Consider the following 21,266-nt stretch of genomic DNA (forward strand, 5'->3'; position numbering starts at 1 on the left):
TTTATGAAAATACTATTTTTATTGATTTCCACTTATTTTAACAGCATTTCTTGTTGCTTTAAGGAAGTACAAGAATGCTTGAAATGAAAAAGATGCACCAGTCAATGCTAATATACAGTACATTTGGGAAAGTGTCTAAAATCTCACCTAGTAAGGAATTTTGAGCCCTGTGTTGTTCTGAAGAAGAGGAGGAACCACTCAGGCAGTTTTCAGTGCTGTCATTGAAAAGGTACCCTGCAAAAACCGGCCCCCCAGGAAAAGATTGTTCTTTAAATAAGCAAAGATATCTGCCAATGGGCTACGAAAAATTCAAGTTGGGCTGCAAGACTAAGCTTTCTTTAATAAGAGGATTTTTACTTTCTTAAGATTAGGTTTTTTGCAGTTTATGGACAAAAGACAGAAGTCAGACGGAATTGGCATGTTTGCATTGGCTCAGTATTACTAGTTTAAGACTTTATTATGCAGCCAGCTGAAACAATCACAGCAATTTGAAGAAAAACTCTTGGCAGGATTTACAGTTTAATCAAACTTTATGCACAACTTGCATTCTCTCTGGAAATCAAAGATGTTGCATCGTGCCAAAAAAAAACCACGAGGAGGTACTAAGAGTTCACTTGATCACCATTTCCCAACTCTGTTAGGATGACGTGCAAGTTTCAGATAACAGCGGACGGAGCGCAAAGAAAGGAAAGAGGATAGGCAACAACGTGAGTTTCTGTGAGGGGCTTTAAGAGACTACTGTGCAAATGGGGATGACGATGATGAGGGTAATGGCCACCACAATGGCGACGAGGGCAACCAGCTTGCAGATCTTGATGCGGCGGAGGTTAGCCTCCTTCCGTCTGAGGAGGGCGTCGTAGCCGGGAGTGTAAATGTCGTCCACCCAGAAGTCCATGTTGGGGTTGAGAGAGTCCTGAGCCTGCAGGACAAAATCCTTCCTCTGTTTTAATCATTTGTGCATTTTTGATGACAAATACAAACAGAATAGGACATTTTAAATAATAGAACCTTAAGGCTTTTACTAAATCGACACTTTTCTTTAGATTTTTTCATAAAAAAAAAAAGTATCTATAAAGCTATGGAATATGTTTCATAGCATTAAAAAAATAACAATTTTAACCCAGATGCTTTAATCCTTCAAGCAATCAGTTCAACTTTTAAACGGAAAAACATTTCCTGAGGCAAAATGAATGAGCTTTTAACTGCTCAGTAAGAACAGACCCCAAACAAATAAGTCAAAAATGCTTAAAAAATTGGAAAAACAAATGAAAAAAATATCATAAAAGTAAGAAAAATGCTCTTGCCAAGAATTCTAGTCATGTTTTCTTAAAGTAAACTGCTATTGAAAAACCTTATCGCTATATTTTTTTCATGCAAGAAAAAAAAATTAAACTTTTTTACTTTTGCCTTTAAGATCCAGGTTTTCGGTGTACCTGTAGATCCAGAGGGGAGATCCGGGCTTCTCTGTCGTCGACGGTCCATATGGGTCTTCCTCTCCCCTCAGCCAGCTTGGGGTCGATGACCTTTGCCGTGGCGAGCCCCCGTGTGAGACTGGCGTCCTTTTGATGGAATAGGGAGGAGTTTAACACTTGTTCCACCATGCTGGTGGGCTTTTGGGAGAGTAGGTTGGTGGTGCTCTCCGACTGATCAGCCTAAAAGGAAATGCATAATTTAGAAACTGCTGACGGTGACAAAGTTGTATCTGGAATATCATATCGGGGACACTTTATGCATGAAAGGATTATTGCAGATGCTTCAGCCTAAGAAAACCTAAAAGCCAGTTTGTCAATGCATCCTTCAGATTATCATTCATGTTGAAATTGGCGTGCAGATGTCAATGCAAATGCTTTTTAAATCCTGGAATGAAGATGCAGATCTGTGCAGTACGCGCCAAGGGGAAATACTTTACCTGCCCCAGTTTTCTTTCTGATGATTTGCTGCCTTTTCTCCTGGAGAAAGACACTTTCCAGTCTTTTGCAGAGTTGGAAACAATCGGCTGTTTGTTGTCAGAGACGGTTTTCTCCTCCGCCTGAGTTTTGGAGGCGCGGCGGGACGTTGCGTCCTTCTTCCCATCTTTAACCCCTTTGGAATCTCCCAGGCTTTTGCTGCTCTCGGTTTGATCCCCGGGGGTGTTCCAGCGGTTCCAGTCCAGGCTGCTGGTGCTGGTCCTCGGTAGCAGATGTCCGGACGCCGACAAAGGCTGAGGATCCGACAACTCGGAGGGAGTTATGGGTTGGCTCATGAAAGAGGAGACCCCGCTGAGGGCCTCGTACCATCTCCCACCAGTGCCTTGAACCCCCCCGACGACTGGCTGCTGGATCTTCTCGTCCAGCCGCTGCAGAGCGGAGAGAACCTGAGAGATCTCGGCTTTGACGTCGTTCAGTGACTCCAGCTGTCTTTCTATCTGACTCATGCGCAGCAGCAGCTTGCAGACGCTTGCTTGGAGTCCATCGTCACTGCTCTCCAAAGAATGGAACAGTCTTTTGAGCTGACCAAGGCGCCCGCGTCTGCCCTCGGGGGTGTCCTGGCTGATGCCGCCATCGCCGGAGTGCAGCACTCCCGTCGAGCCGCACATGCTGATGTCATCTAAGAAGCGGAAGATGGCACTGACGTCATCCTCACCGAACTCAGGGTCATCCAAGGAGGTCATGAATGAGAGGCGGTCAGCATGAACTAAGCTTCGGAGCCTCCTGGGATCCGGGGGGTCTGTTTGTGTTCCCTGAGCCTTCACGCCATCGCCTCCACTTGGTAACCCACTATCTGCACTGCCTCCACCCAAGGACCCCACCAAAGTGCTGATTGCAGGTGTGGAGCGCCTCGGAAGCTGTCCTGGTTTTGCTCCCATCCCCATATCGACACTACCGGCACTTATCTGGTCCTCCAGACTGTGACTCTTGCCGCTCCAGGCGGGCCTGGTCCTGGTCGGTAGAGGAAGGTGTATGGGCGAGGGCTCTGGGACCGACCCCGGCCCAAAATAGGTTGAGTCCTGCAGATCCTCCAGGTTTTGTTGTTTAGAGTCCGGCAATTTGTGCGTTGCCGTCGGCGACGCGTAGGGATTTTGGATCATGTTGAAGTTGACATTGTCGAAGCCCATGGGTCCCGCTTTGGGGCTTGGAGATTCGCTGCTGATGGTCACCTGCGGTATGAGAGGCGGCTGGCGATGGAAGTCCTTTCTGAAGATGTTCCTCTTCTGGTCAACCGAGGATTCTGGCTCAACCTCAAAAACATCCATGGAAGCCGAATCGCCACTGGAATCACTGTCCGTCTCCAAAGGAAGGTAGATGCTTCTCATAGACTCCTGGGGAATCGGACTCGTGGGGTATGAATGCGTGGTATGAGGCAGATCAAAAGACACCGCCCTCGTCCTGATGGGAGGGGAGGGCACAAAGGAGATGGGATCTGGGGGCAGACTTGCTCGTTTGCGGGCAGAATAATTCGGCCTTGGAAACAGCAGGTGCTGCTCCACAGACCTCCCTCCAGGGTCAGAGTGAGCCCAAACACGTTCCCCACCAGAAACCTCCAGAGGGTGGATTCCGGGCAGGCTGGGGCCCGGAGACAGGTCGACGGGGAGGACCGGCTCAGATCTCATGGTGTGGCTGGAATCAGAGACTCCACCCGTCATCTGAAGGAGATTAAAGATAGTCACTATGTCCGCAGCGACCCCTATGGGTGAAAGCCCCTGACCCCTGGCGGCAACCCGGTCTCTGAAGAGGGTGGCTGGAAAACAGGGGTCCCTGCTGGCAGCGGCAAACAGCAGACTCCTGAGCTCCACGAGGTGCTCCAGGTCGAAGCGGGTGCTGACCATGCGGCACAGGTCCTGGAAGGTCAGCCACTGCCGCATGTTGGCCAGTTCCTCCAGGATCCCCAGGAGGACTGTGGGGTATTCCTGCTGCATGGCGGCCATAGCGGCGCCTCTGGAAGAGAGAGACAAGCAGTTAGAGAGACAACTGTGTCGAAAAAGAAGACAAAAGATTTCAAAATAAAACCAAAGAGAAAGATTAGATGAGGATGAAATCTGAAAATTATTTTATATAACACAAAAAAGTGGTTGTGATTTGATACAGAAGTTTGTTAATAATAATTTGTTTTAAACATAATATATATCGTCAATTTATAATGATAGAACAATATGATACATTTATGTACCTGCTTTAATTATTTTCCTGTTTTATTTCTTTGCTGCTTTCTTACAGATTTAAAGTTCGGTTAGAGCAAAATGGTTTAACATTTTTTCAGATGGAATCAAAGCAGCAGTTCCAAGCGACCTTATTTCCAGGTCCTAAAATAACCGTCCATCTGAGCTGATGACGCCGTCACACCGTGTGGTCTTTACCTCTGACGGTATGCTCCTGCTACTTTCACCTTAAACAAGTTGGGGGATCTTTTATTATATTTTTTTTAGTGTGGGATGTAAATAAAAATGAACAGAGGCTGCAAGCTGTTACAAGTTTTTGTCTGCAGGTTTTATTACAACAAGATGCTGCATCAAACACAATATGGGTCATAAACATGTCTAATGCTGTGCCAAAAGTCAAAGTCAGCCGGAGGGAGCCGTCTTACCTGGATTTACTGACAGGTCAACACAGTTACACTGTTGTCCATCGACAAAATCCACATTTAGGGAGAAAAGCAATGACAGAATTCCATTTCCTAAAAAGGTCTCGTTTGCTTCATGTCCTCACTCCTTTCATTGAGCTCTCTGTAGCAGCCACTAGCCCACAGCGCTGGCAAGCAAGGAGAAAATTAGAAATCAGGTCATCTTCCCACAAGTCCTTGCAGTCCCCAAAGGGAACTCAAAATACATCCGAATGGTTTCCCCTCATCACAGATCAACAGTGACGACACCTGAGAAATCAGCCAGACATTCAGATTTCAAACCCTGAGAGTCACACGACCAGCCGCCCGGATGCAGCGCCGAACGGCTGGAAGTCATGGCAAACTGGGTGATGCGTGCAGGCAGATCGTACAATTACAGCGAGAATGCACAATGGACGTCTGTTAATTGACAATCCCCAGGCCCCAAGATGACAGGAAACTCACCACTAAATTGCAGCACACAGAAATCTGCCAAGGCTACAACTCAACCAGACTTTGGCCATCTCTGTGCATTATTGGCCATAAAGGACTGTACTTAAAACCCCATTAGAGGCAGAGGAGGGTGAGGCTTCCATCGCTGAGTAGCAGCACTCTGCTAAAATCAGGAAGGACGTCTGTAATTCATCTCACAATTGACTGAGAGGCCAGCATCCGTCGTCCCGTGCACTCAGGAATCAATGCAGCCAATGAGACATGGGCCGGGTGTAAATATTGGCAGGAATGCATTACTGCCAGGTTTGCTGTGTTACCACTTTAACAGCCGGTGGAAACAGACAACAACAATCCACGCACCGCACACAAACATCTCAAAAAGACACAAAGATTTAAAAAAATGTAAACACCAAAGTCCATTTATGCATTAAAACCCATGTTCAAAAAGAATGAAAGCAAAAATCTTACACAGCAGAATAGTATATTTTACAAACTATAAATGGTCAGTCATCTTTTTAACCCACTGCATGCCACAAATTAAAAGAACTCTGAATATTTTTAAATCCAGGCCGAGATTGGAGGAGAAAGTCACTTTTATCTGTACCTATTTTACATAAACTCTATTTTTGATTTACTTTATTTAGGTTTTTTATGTTGACATTTTATTGTAAATGTAATTTGTTGTTTCCCCCCAGCCAGGACTCCCTTGGAAAAAAGATTCTTAATCTCAATGGGACAATTTCCTTGTAAATAAAGGTTAAATAAAAAAATGTTTTCAAATCCCTTTCAGAGTCAAGGAGCTGCCTAACCTGGCTGCTGTCGGGCAAAGGCGGAGTACAGCCTGGACGGGTCCCAGCCTATCACAGGGTCACACAATCACACCCAGGGACACCTTAGAGTCATCAATCAACCTACGAAGCCTGATTTGGACTGCGCCACCACGCAGCCCGCTAAATCTTTACGATGCAGGTGAGTTTTTCAGCTGACAGGAGCCTCTCGTTCTCTCTTCTTCTTGGGTCTGGACTTTGCCGCTGGAGCAACAAAAGTCGGAGTGAGTGAAGGATTCAAGGCTGGATCTAGAGCAGGGTTGAGGGCCAGCAGGTCCAGCACAGGAGGCGGACACGGGTCACCTGGGGAACAAACACACAAAAGGGGCAGATGCTTTACTCACCCAGACGGAGACACAACCTTCAAGACTTCATATCAAAATATGAATGCAAGTCATAGAATGAAAATAGATCTGAAACTCGACTTTCCTTCCACCAGCGGAGGACTTGCGTTTGTCCAAAACACAAAGCGTCTTCACAAGCCTTTCACAACAGTACTTTGACATGGATTTGTAGCATTTTAGAAACGTCTGGTCTTATTTTTCTGGTTAGGGAAGGAAGAAAGTAGGAAAACTGGGAGTTACTAAACCCTCAGTTCAGTCTGATCCAAAAATATTGTAAAGGTTTGCTTATGGAGCAGAGGTCAGCAGCCGTTACCGCCCAAAGAGCCATTCGGGTCAGTTTCCCACAGAAAGTAAAACACAGGGAGCCACAGCACCCTTTGGAAAACCCGGTGTTTCCAGTGAACGGCATTATTTCACTCGTTTTTAAAGTTCCTGAAGAGATGTTAATTTTTTCTATCCTCTGTCATTTAATGGTTTCCGATAAGAACTATGTCCCCAGAGGCCACAGAACTAGCAAATATGTCATCATTAACTAGCAGTTAATCCGCTTCTCCAATAGACTTTTGTCAACAAACTTCATTTTCTCATCTCAATCAAGATGTCTCTGGGCAAAAGCTGCGTATTTATTCTGGGACGTCTCGCCACATTTGAGACTTTGTTGTTTGCTAATTCCTAATTACATATGAATCATACTGGTAAAGTCGTTGAAAGCAAACGTTTAACGTACTGTTTTCTTCAAGAGCTTCCATTTTCTCTAAATTCTCCATCGTTTTTATAACTGAATCAATGAGAAATCTTTGTTTCAGTGTGATGGGGAACCTGATAGGAAAGAAAAATGAGCACCTCCTGGTGGTGGTGCCCGTACGGGGAGGTTGACCCGTACGGGGAGGTTGACCCGTACGGAGAGGTTGACCCGTACAGGGAGGTTGACCCGTACGGAGAGGTTGACCCATACGGAGAGGTTGACCCGTACAGGAAGGTTGACCCGTACGGAGAGGTTGACCCATACGGGGAGGTTGACCCATACGGGGAGGTTGACCCGTACAGGTGGCTCATGCGGCCACCTTCACCCTAGAGCACCATCTCTGGGGGATTCTGACCCGAGCAACACTATCTACATGAATTTGAATATGTTGCATGTCGTGGAGTCTGTGCCTTCACCAGGGAAGTCTCACATGTTCCAGGAATGGGTGGACCAAAGACCAAGTTTCTAGTATCATTTTAATATTTTTGAGGAATTTTTTGTTCTCAAATTCCTAATTTTTCAGTAATTCTTGAGAATGTTTTTAGGAACTTGCCATGTTTTTCTTTTGTCACACATAGCACAGTTACAAATAAAAGGAAACCACTCTGATGTATCATGTGTTGTCATGTTTTGATCTATTCTTTATGACAATACTTTTTGTTGGGTATATCATGTCGGGTAAAAACTACCCGGCAAAAGTAACTGTTTATAGCGAAAGCGTTGTAGGGTCAGGGGACATCATGGAAACGGAACGTACCATTGTTGTGGTAAGTGTCTTCAAATATTTGTTAGGCTAATGGAAGATGCACACACTTATGTTGCACTTATGCTGCACGCATGTGGTGTGTGCACGTGATTCATAAGAGCACGTAGGACACCCGTAGGACACCCGTAGGACGTCCACACAGCCTGCACTCTCATCTCCTACCAGCGATGCTGTCCTCTTCCGCACGGAGCTCTGGTTCGGGAGCGTGGACGGAAACGCGGGCCACAGCTGCCAGCTCAGCTATGAAGCTTTCTTCTGCCTCCTGACGGACACAGGAACACGAGTCTGAGGTGGACTGTAGATGTTTTCACTGGTTTTTGAGTTGAGCTACACATGCAGATCAACCAACCGTCAACTGTGTTTTCATGGCCTCCATTCTTTCTTCCTGAGCAACCTTCTTCTGTCTGATCACCTCAAATAGGAACTCATGGTCCAAATCACTCTGCTCCAGCACTTTTCTCTTATTTAGCTCCACCCTAGTGTGTTCAAAAGGCACAAGATGTTATGCTTGCTTGTTGGCCGAGCTTGGTTTGACACCACAGCGAGAGGCGGACTGCTTGCACCTCTGTTGAAACTCAGCAGAAGCCGGTTTTTTGCCCCAGATCTCCAGCTCCCTCAACAGGACTCTCCTCAGCTGACGGCTGCCCTCCTGCCGTCCGCTCGTCTCTGGAAAACAGAAATGTTTGCAGAACCGTTCTGACATCATCGCTGTGATAAAAACATACTTTTCATGTTTCTGTAAATAAGAAAAATCCACTCACCCTGGTTTGTGTTAAACGGCTGCATTTTTCTGCTGACGTCTTTCAGACGGGAGTAGTAGCTCTGAACAAGTGCAGTAAGAGAGTCTTTGGTCAAATAGACGCTCTGTGCTGAAGCTTCTGTCAGGTGGTGCTGAGGTCAAGAAAAACAAAAATACAAAAGAAAACTGGTTTATGTGCGTATCAAGTCGTTTAGAAAAAGAGAAAAAAATGTTTCTTTTTGGTGCAAATCTTATTAGTTTAAAGTGGAATTATCCAGATTTTTATTCAAATTTAAATTTCGACAAGATTGCAGAATTAAAAGGTAAATTTTTGAGATTTTAAAGGAATTTTCATCAGTAATTCAGTGAATTAGAACAAGTTAAAAAAATTTTTTTAAATGCTGCACCAAACTGCACAAAAAGAAGCGACTGGCTCTGCTTTAATCAGAGTGTAATAGCTTAAAAAGGCTGTAATTGGAGTACTTTCAAGCTGTCATCCAGTTTGGGAGCAGTCGGTAACCGTCTGGCTGCGGCCTCCATGCTCTGATGGATGGCGTGACTGAGGGCGTTGCCAAGCACCAGCTGTGCGTGGCTCTGAAGGAGCTCTCCTGCAGTTTCCAGCTCCGACAGGAACTCCTGTTGGCGGCTGTGCTCCAGCAGCTGGCTCTCCGGGCCCAGATGCCTGTCTGCCAGGCTAGCAGCACTGCTCTGCTGGAAGACAACGAGGACAATTCCTTTTCATTGCTTGAAGAGGTTTAGAGACTTTCCACAATTACAGTGGAGCAGCCTCCAACTTCTGAGTGCATTTTTTTGTACAAATGTGTTTCCCACATTCCCACCGTCCCACCTTGTGAGGTAAATGAACCCAGGGCCAGCCTTGACCGGACTCCTCCACCAGCAGAGCTCTGAAGTCAGTCTGAGAGAGAGCCTTCAGCTTGGACAGCCTCATCTCCTTCAGCATGTGCAGACACACGTGCCTGACAAGGAAGTACCTCTGTACCACCACCAGGAGGTGCTCATGTTTCCTTTCTATCAGGCTCCCCATCACACTGAAACAAAGATTTCTCATTGATTCAGTTATAAAAACTAAGAATTAGACTTACACGGAGTATTAAGGCCACCATGATACATATATGAGAACAAAATCTTATGAGAAAAAAGTTGTACAGTTGTGAAAAAAACAACATTTTACAAGAATAAAGTCATAAATGTATGACTCAAAATGTCATAATTTTACAAGGAATGTTTAGTTTAAAATAAAACGTCACATTTAGATTCAAAGATTTTTCCACAAAGACTTGTGAACATCAACTGTTTAAATAATACTACAGACAATTCAGAGGAATTGGAGAGACATCACTCCGCTCAAGTATCTCACCGAATCTGCTTAGATTTTTTTGTAAATATACAACTTTATTTTCAGAAAGTTATAACTTTGTTTTTGAGAAAATGTAACTTTTCCCCTGCGGCAGACTGGCGATCTGTCCAGTGAGCACCCCGCCTTTGCCTGGGATATAGAAGGGATATAGAGGATTAAGAAAATGGATGGATGGATGGATGGTTGGATGGTTGGATGGATGGATGGATGGATGGATGGATGGATTTCTTTTTTAAATTTAAAACATTTAAGTAGTACATTTATTTATTTTTTCTCATAAAAGTGACCTTTTCTAATAATTGTATGACTTTATTCCTGTAAAAGTTTGACTTTTCGCATAATTTTACAACTTGATTCTCATACTTTTACAGCTTTGTTCCTTTTTTTTTCTCTCTTTCTTGGTGGCCCTAATACTCCATTGTAGTGTTATCTTGGAGATGGATAAAAATCCTTAAAGACTGTGTCAGAAACATAGGGAAAAAAATCCCCAAAAATATTATTTAAGATCATTTTCTCTGCAAAATAAACATTGGTTTGGAAATATGTAAGTAAAAAAATCAGCGAACAATGATATCATATTAAAAACTATCAATTTCCTGGGAAAGAACAAAACTCAAAATGATTTTTAAATCTACAAGAATGTCAGAAATTTTAAAATCATCCATGTTCCAAACTCGCTTTATTTTCGTTTGGGGTCACAGGGTTGGTGGCGTTTATTGAGCTAGTGAAGGGTGGAGGAGGTGGGGTTAACCCATGTGACACAATGTAAGTCAAATTAAAGCCCCAATAATCCCAAACTGTTGTTTATCCATTCAACAAACTTTTGCCTGTCTTCAAGCTTCTTTGAAAAACCACGACATGAAAGATCAGGACTTTGTCTCCTTCCAACTGCTGTTCTCAACAGATGCAGTTAAAACAAAGAGGTAGTCTGTTTTGATATTTCATTGAAGCTTCAATGAAAGCACCGTCTCAGTAGAGTATGTCTTCATCAAGAATGGGTAAAAATACTGTCAGGTCTGTGCAGTTTCACCTGCTGAGTGTGTAGCTTTGTCTGACCACCATGCTGTGGAGGATTTTCATCTGTTGTTCACCCAGATGCTTCAGGCAGCCGCGCACCACAGCAACGCCATCATCCCACACCTACAGAAAGCAGAGGTTGGTTACAGAAACTAAATCAGGCCCATCCCATGGTGTTTACCCTCCCGTCTTGCTTCAGCTCGGCCTGAATGTCACGTAGCTGCCGTCTGGTGGCGCCTTCTGCCTGCTGGAGCTGAGCGGCGAGCTCCTGCCCCACATCCAGCCACATCTTCTCGCAGCGTTCTGCACTGAGACTCGTCTGGGCGGGAAGTGAGGAGAGAAAGACGTCCTTGGCTGCTTCTGCGAGCCTCTTTGACCAGCAGGTACGAAGTTTCTGATCATTCAAGAACAGACGTGGTGAACACAAAAAGTGAGTGTAAACAACGACTGAAATGACAGTTTTCAGGATTTCATTCACCTTCCAAAGGTCAAAAAGAGCCTCAGTGACCCTGTGGTCCTGCTGGAGCTCCTCGTCACAAACCTGCTGTCTGTGTTTGCTCAGCATGTCCAGATACAGCTGAGGGAAACAAAAGCTCTAATGTGAAAACCAGAGGAATCGTACCAGTTGTTCGGCTAAACTCAAATCATTAACTAAAACGTTTCGAAAAGAAAGAAAACTGAAAAAGGATTCACTAACAGCCAAGATTGTGTGAATAACACAAAAGTACGTGAAATCTTCTGACCATGGTGAGATCCTGCAGATCACTGGGAGCCTGTTCTGCTTCCAGAACTCGGCTTTTCTCCTTCATGTGTCTCCTCTGGAGCTTCTTCATCTTAGATTCTTTCTTGCTGCATTTTTCGTTCACCAAATCTTCTGTCTTTTTTTTGCACTCTGAAGAGAAAAACGATGGAGCTTATAAAGACCCACTCTGATGAAAAAGGTTGATTTTTTTTCTGATGACGGAGAACATCTAGTAGGAAAATTAAGCTTTGAATTGCATTTCTGTATATTTCTGTACTCATGTTATTTTAAATCAGGACCAGGAGGAAGAAGATGGTATTTGCGAGTAGAGGGTACGCTGGGCGGGTCACAAGCCTCCTGCTCCGCTCCATCCTGATGCATCCTCTAGCACAGAGTTTTTTAACCTTTTTTGAGCCAAGGCACACTTTATCCTTGACAAAAATCTTGCGGCACACCAGCATCCAAAAATTAAAAAAGGAGAAACTCTAAAGAGTGTTTTGAAGACTTTAACAAAACCGTTTTATTTCTTTTTAGATGATTAAATTGTTTCAATTTAGTTTAATTATGTCTGTTGTCCACTTCACCTTGATCCTGTTTCTTCAATGTTGTTCTTACTTCTTCTTAAGTTTAACATATAAAATAATCCAGACGTTCTTAGAAAAGTGTTTCAGTTAGAACGATGACTTGGACCAAACTCTGGGATGTTTGGCTGTTAATAAACACAAACCTAGAAGGAGAACTAAACTGTTGACCTCTGAGTTCATCCAGAAGATTTTAAAACTGGCTGATGTGTGTTTGTTGTGGTTTCAAGACGTTTAACAGGGAAGACTCATTGTAGTGCAGAGATGCTGTCACTTTTAACCAATTGCATCATGGGAGATGTAGTGTGAAAACTGTCGCTGATGGCAGACAGACTCGCTGCTCTGAGCTTCATTGTTTTGTTCACTTGTTCCACTGTCTGATTCCGGACTCTGTGTAAAACTACACCACTAAAGACGAGCTTTAGCTGGTATTTTTGTTGGAATTGAGAGACTTTATGAGCAGAATCAGAAAAAGGAAGTGAAGACTTTAACCACTTCTGATTGGTCGGACTGATGACGTGTGATTAAGCCTCCAAGAATGATTGGCAGAGACAGTTAAAGGGGCGGGACTTTTCCGAAAGCAGAGCTGTAGCTGCGGCTAAATCGCGGTACCGTCATTCTTATCAAAGTGTCTTTGATAGAATCAAATAAACACAAAGAAAAAAGTATTTTATGATCTTTCATATTCCTTACTACTCAGTGTTTTATCAGGGCCTGTTTGGATGAACACAGAGCTGATTTCCTGGAGACGGTAAATGTTTTTAGATCAGAGCAATTTCCCACGGTACACCAGACCAGTGTACCGCAGCTCACTGGTTGAAAAACACTGCTCTAGCAGACAAACAGATCCATGAACGTAATGTTAACTTGGGGTTGTGAGGGGCTGTACGCTAGAAGTAGAGTGAATAAACAAATGATTGATGGGAAGTGGGGGCGGGGTTGCTCCAAGCTCAGATGTGGATTTCAAATGAACTCCTGCTGCTCTGCTGAAAATAAGTCCTGGAAAACAACACAGGTTTTTTGATTCTGGTTAAAAATCCCATAATCTTAATTAAAAGACCACAGGGAACGTTTTGAAACTAGATCAAAAGATGATCAGAGTGGAACTCTGTGACCAATTTTAGTTTAGAGATGTTCAACTATCAAGTGTTTCTATTATAAGAAAGGTTCATTTTCTAAAATGCTGCTTGAAGTTGTTGTTGGATTGGAGTTTTTTTCCACACATCTTACCCTCAGTGCAACGCTGAAGGCATTCGTTCAGAGCCGCGTTGATCTCTGAAAGTATGGTTTCCATGAGGCTAAATTCCAAGACGCCGTCGCTAGTTAGCTGTTCCAGCAGTCCTGCTATCAGGCCGTGTCTCAGAACCGCTTCCCAACGGAGCAAAGCTGCTTGTGACTGAGCAAAACTCCCCAACTCCTCCCACCAGAGCACCGTCTCCTGTATCCTCTAAGAAACAGAAAAGAATGTGTTCTTTTGAGATTGCCTTTGAAATCATTGCCATATTTCAATCCAAAGAGCCCGTTAGAGAGTGACGCTGTACCTTCAGATCCAATTCTTGTGTCTTCATGTGGCTGTTTTCGACTAAAAGCAGGGTATGAATGACCGAAACAACAATGTTCTGTGCGTCTTCTGTGATGTTCTTCAGAAGAAGCTGACACAGATTCTCCACCTGTCTGCTGAACTCTTTGGACTATGACAAGAAATGCACATTAGACATCCCTGAGAGACCAGAGGAACCGGATTTCTAAATGTTCTCACCAGTTCCAGGCAATGTTCAAGGAGATCCTTCTGAGCTCTTTCAATCCCCTCCAGTGAACAGTGAGCGTCACAACTCAAAGTTTGGCTCCCTGGGAAGCGTTTCCTCAAGTCATTGAGGTCCTAGAATGATCAACTCCAAGGGTTAGCATTTTATTACAAACCATGGCAGATATAATCCAATTTGTCATGCAGATATGCCGTCAAACTCACTCTGAATTCACAAAATGACAACTTTCTCTACCTTTTCTATCATCTGAAGAATATCATTGGTGAAGTCTGCATCGTTTTGGTCCTTTGAAAACCGACTGCTGAGTATTTTTTTCAAAAGCTGCAAAAAAATCTGCAAAAAAAGGCACACAAAAAAACTAAATCCCACAAATGTAAAGCAACCTTTGCTGGGATATTTAGAAAAACTCACCACGTATTTGTCTTCCTGAAGCCGACAGCTGAGCTGCTGTATGTTGTGCAAGGCTAAACAGTAAAGACTGATTCTTCCCCCAAAACTGCACAAGTAACAAGAACAAAAAACACAAAAATTACTTTCAGTTTGGGTTGTGAGAAAGTGTGAGGCAAATATGGGGCAACTCCCCCCCCACCATGTCTGTGTCAGCGTCTGGGGGTAGTGGGAGACCCGGATGAAACTTTGGTTCTGCAGGCTCTTCGGTACCAGTGAGGAGGAGATAAACTGACTGCTGTCATCATTATCCTGTTCTTGACTCAAAGATTCTCCGTCCGAGGAGGAGGACTCATCATCAGCCACTGGTGGACGTTTGGAGTGCTCATGTAGTGATGGGTTGGAAGCACCATCTGCTAAAGGCTGAGGGGAAACCCAAAATAAGAGAAGTACTGTCACATATCAGGGCTGCAAAATGTAAGAACTTTTTTCTAGACTTTTTTTTATGTCTAGTGTGTGAATCCAACATGGAAAAAGACAAAATAAAGTTAATGTCCATTGGGTGGTTTGTGGTTATGCTGATTAAAATGATACCTGATGGATGGATGGGTGGATGGTTGGTGGGTGGCGCAAGGTATATCGTCATCACGGTATTAAGTAAGGGTTATTGGCCGACAAAGTGTGTGTTATTACTTTTTACCGCACGCCATGGAAGCCTGAACCGTCCGACGCAACGTGGAGGATGGTTCCTTCCGCGAAGTGCGTTAAAAAGTAATAACCGCACTTACAAAAGTAATACATATTAACCAGTTTTTAGTCCTTAATTCTTGTTACGTCTTTAATTGAGGAGCCGCATCAAGGTTGTTACGTCCTTAATTCTTGTTACATGCGCCGCATCACGTAACAAATAGTCTGCGTTGCACCGCACCACCCCTGCAGTCAAGATTCGGCGATATATATATGTGCTGATCTTTCCGATGGGTTGAATAAAGCATCAGTTCAGAGAGAAAGTTCACCTCTCGCTTGTTTTTGTCCAAATGATGAAGCAAAAGGTTGTTTTAAAGAAGCTGGCGCAGTGATACAGAACATTTAAGCTAGGTGACCGGAACTTCTTTTTTCACCGTGCGGTTATCAGGTTTTAACGCACACCTAGCAGCCAATCATAATCGAGTATTCACCCGGACCATGGTATAATGATTAATATGCCATGTCGGAAATTTTCATCATACCGTGCAGCCCTAATTCTAATACTGTGTATGTTTTAGGGGGGCATGAGAAGCGTTTTTTTTAATAAATAAAGCTTGATCTGATTTGTGGTGGACTCACCCTGTACTTCTGGTTGATGGGGTAAACCACCTTTGCTCTGGATGCAAAAGCCGTCACGTCACTGTTCATGGGCTGCTGCTTCTCCTGTCAGTCATGGACATATTAAAAAAAGAAATACACAAGAGTGGAGAGATATAAAGTATCTGAGGAGGCAGGTTGAACCTTTTCTTGCTCTCCAGAAAGCCCAATCAGAACACATATCAGCTGTAAATCCATTCAACATTAGAGAAACTCTTGTTTTGACAGTACTTTGTCATTGTGGATGGTCAGACTTGCAGCTTCCTTCCTGTTGCAGTCGCTTGGATTGGGATCAGTCTCTCCATCATCATCATCAGGCTCCAGCAGCCTCCTGGCATTGTAGCCCTAACGGTAGACACAGAGGTCTGTGATGAAATGACTCTGTGGAAACTAGGAGGTTTTTTTCTACACAAATGTCAACATATAGCAATAACCTATTTAAACCTGTTTTCAATTGAGTCTTATTTTCTAAATTCCACATCAAATCAGTCTGAAACTTTATTTTGTGACATCACTAGACAGTGAGAAGTGAAATGACTGTGGAAACTAGGAGTTTTTTTTACACAAATGTCAACATTATAGTAAGTACTCCTCAATACATGATTTGAATTGGGTCTTATTTTGAAATTCCACATCAGACAGCGTGCGTGTGTGTCTATACATGTAAACTCAATGACAGTTTTTACACTTTGATATTACTCTAAAAAGAAGTCCTACTTGCTGCTACCTCATGGAAGAAAGACGCACTGTTTTCTAGAGAGGCCCGTCCGACGAGAGAGAGGACTGGACCACCAGTGCTTACCTGTTTGGTCAGGACCAACGGCTTCACGCAGAACACGTACAGGAGAGAGGCGGCTAACGCCCCGCACAGCCCCCCGCAAACCGTCGCCACTGTCAGCAGCCCCGCATAGACCTGCAGAGACTCCCCGAAACTGACCAGAACATCGGCGTCGCACTCCGCGGCCCACTCCGCCACTGCCATGACCCCGCGACCGCAAACCGGAGACAAAATGATGACGGATGGCACGCGCGCATTTTAGCTCAAGCTAAAATAATAAAAGGGGTCTTTTTTGCCTCCCAGGTCACCAACAGATGGTTCGTCTGTATTTCCCTCTTTGCGTACACTAAATACGCGTAAAACATATTGAAAAACAAACCGTTAACAGTAATGTATCAAAGAAATGTGCCTTCCTTCCAACAAAAAGTGTACTTTAACAAATGATTTCGCCGCTGTTCCGAAAAAAAACTGACCAATTCGTCAAGCTAATAGGTTTAGCCATCTTTGCCGGAAATGTTTAGTTTAGTTACAAAAATAATACTCAATTGATTATTTATATTCCAAAACGTGGTCATGTCTTGTAAGCAAAAATAATCGTTTTACTAATTGTTATTTTATTTTATGTTAATTGTGTATTTATGTAGAATTTATTAAAACCCCAAACTCGAGACGCATCGCGTTTATAGTTTTATTGTGAAAGGAATGCCCGGAAACAATGTGCCCTCATTCATTTCACTAGTGGAAAAAGTTTAGAACTTATGTGTGGTCGTTTTTTCTTCTTTTCTTTACTTTTCATGAATCTTTCCTCGAATATCTTCAGTTTTAGCCCATATAAGTTTTGCTCTAGTGCAAAATCGGAGAAAAGACGCAACTTTTTTAGTGTAACTCGAACAGCAACAGAAGATGGAAAAGTCTCAAGGAAAGTTGGGATTTTTTTCCGGTAACGGCGGCGGCAGCATGAAAAATCGTTGCAGTCAGTCAGCTAGCGGCTGTCTTAGCTGGTAGCAAACAGTTACGAATGTTTCGACTCCGCGCAATCGTGGGAAATCCTACGATTTTGTGGGTGTTTTTCGGTCTGCTTTCACCGTCTTTGTCGTCCTGCTGCCGCCGCTACGGGACGCTGCTGTCGTCGGTACCGGAGTCTGGACATCCCCCGGGCTGTAACGGGACATACCGGGCTCCATCAGAGCTCACACCTCCGGCGTTTTACTCAGGGAAGCATTGGGTTCGTACGGAGCGCGAGCTTTTTACTTTGAAAGCTTAGTTTTCGGGTGCGTGCACGAGACATTTTAGTACGCATGCGCGCCACATCTATAGGCGCACCATTATCAGTTTTAGGACCAACAAATCATTAACAACCATTTTATTTGCCTTATTCAAACTTTAAAATGTACATTTAGGAAGTTAAAAGAAATCAAACTAATTCAAACTTTATTATTTTTTAATAAAATCCTCAAAATTCGGATTTATTTATTCAGGATTCCAGTGTTCGTCTAAAAAAAAACTATAATCTACTTCACTATAATCTAAAAATGCTGACTTTTATATCAGAATTTAAACATATTTATGTCTGACTTTAATCTATAGATTCCGTCTCTTAAATCTTAGAATTTGACATTAATCACAGTGATTGATATAGTATTTAGTACAACTGAGTGGGAAAATGGTTATGTTTAATCTCAGAGTTTTGGGATGTTTGTGGCATCCTTCTTATATTTTAATTTCAGAACAGAAACATTATTTTCTTCAATAAAGCTAAAACAAGACCTATATTTTTTACTGAAATCTTTTCAAAATAAGATAAACTGGAATTTCCAATCATCCCAAAATGCTGAAATATTATAAAAAAAACCATCATAGATTTATTTGATCTGTTTTGATGATTTTTTTTGTTTTTTTTTACAGAACTTTTGCACTGAGTGGGATGGGCTGCGTGTCCAGAGAGGTGAGACTGAAGGTCAAATGTTGCCCAGAATTTATGCTTTTTTTCGTTGTTGTTATGCAAAAGGAAGTAAATCAAAGTTATTTTAAAAATATTCATACAACTGGTGTCTTGGTGTCTCACAGCTGAACACTCGCTTTTGTGTTTTCTCGTGGGACCGCTGTCCGCAGGATCAGGTGACTCCGGCCTGTCAGGTGCGGTGGGATTCAGCGGAGCCCGGCTGTTTTCTGAAGAAGGGCCGCTCTCCTCTTCAGCCCCTCATGGCTTCTGGGGACACTCGCTGTACTCGTCCCTCACCTTCATGTCGAACGCGGTGCTCGTCAGAAACAGCAGGAACACTCTAACCAGACAAAGCCCTCATCACAGCCTGCCTCAGGTGTGCCTGTCCTCCTGAATTCACCTCTCAGACGCTCCTCAAATGGCTAACTAGCTCTGAATTGTCTCACAGGTCCAGAATGTGGCCCGTCCGTCATCCTTTTTGGTGAAATTTAGGAAGTGTGCTCAGGTGCGTCAAACATTCACTGAATGTCGGCCCTAATGTGTTGAAGGGCGATGCTGAAATCCTTTGCTTGTCCATGGTGGGGGCTCCAGGTGAACCTGGATGCGGCTCCTCCTCAGCTGACCTTCTACCTGCTGATCCATAACATGGGTCCCGCGGGGGGCACCAACCTGTCTCAGGTGGCGATCCGGGACTCGGTTTCAGGAATAGTTCCCATCAGAACTGATGGCAGAGTGGTGGAAAGAGGCTTCCAGATGTTTGCAATCGATTCCCTGATGGGTATGTCTCCCAGCCACTGGAGCTCAAATGCATTCATCTGCTGTAGGATTCATTTGAAACGTTGCTTCTTCAGCTGGATCGTATGTTGCTGTTAACTATACTGCTTTTGTGAGAAGTCACAAGAGCGAAATCCTCCAGCTACCTGCCTTCCTGACTTTCTCAAATGCCTCCCAGGTATTTTTTTTTACTGATTTACTGAGACAATGCTGGTTTATTTTGAGCTTTGCTGAACTGGGATTTTTTTGGCGTTTTTGTCAGAAAGTGCAATGTTCTCTTTATTCTACAGAATGACGTCTGTATGTTTGGTCCTTTACAAGCCAATCTGACGTTGAGGGTAAATTCCACCGATGCTGTAAGCTTCCCGTTTTCCTACATGGAAATAAATGTGTTTATTGTTGCTGTATTTTAAAGCCTGGAGATACTTTTCTATACATTTATTTTGCAACTTTGTTATCCTAGATTTCTCCCAACCATCGAGTCCATTTTGCTGGCTTTGCTGCTGGATTCTTGGTGGCCTCGGCTCTTCTGTCGGTCGGCTTTCTGGCCATGAACCTGGCAGGTCCCAACGCCGGACTGCGTCTGCTCCAGCAGAGAGTACGAAGGAGCCTTTTTTTCTGAAATCTGTTGTTTGCTTCTCTTTAAATAAACAAATGATCAGTTGGGCGTCCTCTCTTTAGAGGAACAGAGGGGATTCGGACCCTGAGTATGCAGACTGCAGCATGAGGGAAGCCATCAAAGATGAAGCCACATTTGAAGACAACATGGTGGATGTCATGGTGCTGGAAGAACCTCAGAACATGTACCAGGCTTTGGAAAAGTCAGTTAATGGAAATGCAAACACAGAGAGAAACGTGTTTCTGAACCAACTGAACTCCATACTTTCTCCCCTTTAAGCGTTGAAATGTCCACACTGCTGCGGGCCAGCAGCAACCTGGAGCTCATTCGGATTCAGATCTACAAAGACGTGATGTCCTGCTTGCTTGGCGGTCTGCAATCTGAGCGCCGGACCAGCATCCGGGCCCAGGAGAGGCTGCTCAGCGTGCTTCATGGACAGCTGCTGGCCATGGAGGGGCGCCTGAAGGAGGACCGCGGGGCCCGCATGGCTGCCCTCGCTGGTCATTGCAACCTGGAGACCCGGGAGGAAATGGAAGCAGAGCATCGGCGTGAAGCTGCAGAGAAGGCCCGGGCAGAGCGGCTCTGTCAGCACGCAGACCAGCAGGTGGACACAACTAGAGCCGTTTTCATTTGGGTTTCAGAGAAACACAACATCTGTTTTAATGTATTGCATTCAATTAAACAAAAATCTGACGTTTTTTGAGATGATTTTTCTGTAAACACAATTTTTTGTTTTTCAAAATAATTTACTTAGTTTTTTTTTATTTCAAGATCATTTATTTACAAAATTAGAAAAAAGTTACAGTGCAAAACAAAAATAACTTGAAAAAAAATTTAATAACCATAAAAAATATTCTCTTCAATTAAAATTAAGAAACCGAAAAAATAGATGTTTTTTGTTTTTGTTTTTGATTCTCAAAAATCACAAGGAATCGTCTACAAAGTGCTTTACTCCACAATTGTAGTATACTGTAATAGAAAGAGTAATGGTACTCTGATTAATTTAGATTTTGTTTATGTATCCCTATAAGTGAGTGTGTGTGATGTAGTTCAGATTTTTTGTCGTGAGTTTGAGATCAAATCAAACAGATTGTCTGGGACGTTCCGGTGTACTTTGTTGACGGCCCCCACCTGTCCCTGCAGCTCCACATGCAGGAGGCGGAGCCTATTTACATCCCATTCACTACAAACAAAAACGACCAGTTCATCCTGGACACGGACGCGCTGTGGTCAGTTTCTAATTGCCAATCAGCTTGTAGTTTTCTTCTAGTTCATAGATAAATTATCTTGGAATACATTTCTCATATTTTTGTAATTATCTTTGAAAAGCACAAAAAAAAAAATTCAGGAAAACAGAGGAAATTGTTTTTTAATAAACACAAAAAAACTTAAAAATAATCTCTAAAAGCACCAGATTTTTTATTATTTAATGCAATACACTTTCCTATGTTTGTTGCATAATTAATTGTTTGTTAAACTGGATAAAAGG

The 21,266-nt window shown here is 43.5% G+C and overlaps 3 protein-coding genes across 7 annotated transcripts in view; 1 reads left to right on the plus strand and 2 right to left on the minus strand.

Moving 5' to 3' along the window:
• On the minus strand, nt 1–4,701 carry LOC101154944 (membrane integral NOTCH2 associated receptor 1). The gene is made up of 4 exons (XM_020703579.3): nt 4,561–4,701; nt 1,910–3,914; nt 1,434–1,652; nt 1–919 (listed from the first exon to the last, which is right to left on the minus strand). The coding sequence occupies exons 2-4, from the start codon at nt 3,902–3,904 to the stop codon at nt 728–730; spliced, it is 2,406 nt and encodes an 801-aa protein (XP_020559238.1). The 5' UTR covers nt 3,905–3,914; nt 4,561–4,701; the 3' UTR covers nt 1–727.
• On the minus strand, nt 4,442–16,646 carry evc (EvC ciliary complex subunit 1). Of its 4 annotated transcripts, none has more exons than XM_004069296.5 (20): nt 16,467–16,646; nt 15,896–16,009; nt 15,647–15,730; nt 14,523–14,743; nt 14,345–14,429; nt 14,168–14,266; nt 13,927–14,046; nt 13,709–13,858; nt 13,398–13,614; nt 11,588–11,736; nt 11,323–11,421; nt 11,026–11,238; nt 10,858–10,967; nt 9,297–9,498; nt 8,933–9,157; nt 8,472–8,601; nt 8,274–8,376; nt 8,060–8,186; nt 7,873–7,972; nt 4,442–6,158 (listed from the first exon to the last, which is right to left on the minus strand). In XM_004069296.5, exons 1-20 carry the CDS (start codon nt 16,644–16,646, stop codon nt 6,007–6,009), a joined length of 2,880 nt encoding a protein of 959 aa, XP_004069344.1. In that variant the 3' UTR covers nt 4,442–6,006. The 4 variants fall into 4 exon arrangements, with proteins under 4 accessions (XP_004069344.1, XP_011473914.1, XP_078804268.1 ...); XM_011475612.4 differs by having other exon boundaries at nt 8,933–9,160; XM_078948142.1 differs by having other exon boundaries at nt 16,392–16,646.
• The window catches only part of LOC101155424 (limbin), a 22,017-nt gene continuing 17,366 nt past the window's right edge, over nt 16,616–21,266 (plus strand). Inside the window, exons 1-10 of one of the 2 annotated variants that reach the window (XM_011475611.4) lie at nt 16,616–16,759; nt 18,348–18,387; nt 18,555–18,760; nt 18,833–18,889; nt 18,976–19,162; nt 19,236–19,336; nt 19,449–19,514; nt 19,622–19,756; nt 19,840–19,979; nt 20,057–20,381. In XM_011475611.4, the coding sequence (XP_011473913.1) occupies nt 16,757–16,759; nt 18,348–18,387; nt 18,555–18,760; nt 18,833–18,889; nt 18,976–19,162; nt 19,236–19,336; nt 19,449–19,514; nt 19,622–19,756; nt 19,840–19,979; nt 20,057–20,381 (1,260 nt within the window). In that variant the 5' untranslated portion in view covers nt 16,616–16,756. Of the gene's footprint in view, nt 16,760–17,159; nt 17,668–18,347; nt 18,388–18,554; nt 18,761–18,832; nt 18,890–18,975; nt 19,163–19,235; nt 19,337–19,448; nt 19,515–19,621; nt 19,757–19,839; nt 19,980–20,056; nt 20,382–21,266 lie in introns of those variants that run through there. The other variant, XM_011475609.4, reaches the window with a different exon arrangement.

Source organism: Oryzias latipes, chromosome 5 (assembly GCF_053564925.1).
Source record: "Oryzias latipes strain Hd-rR chromosome 5, Olatipes_Hd-rR_3.1".
Taxonomy (NCBI): Eukaryota; Metazoa; Chordata; class Actinopteri; order Beloniformes; family Adrianichthyidae; genus Oryzias; species Oryzias latipes.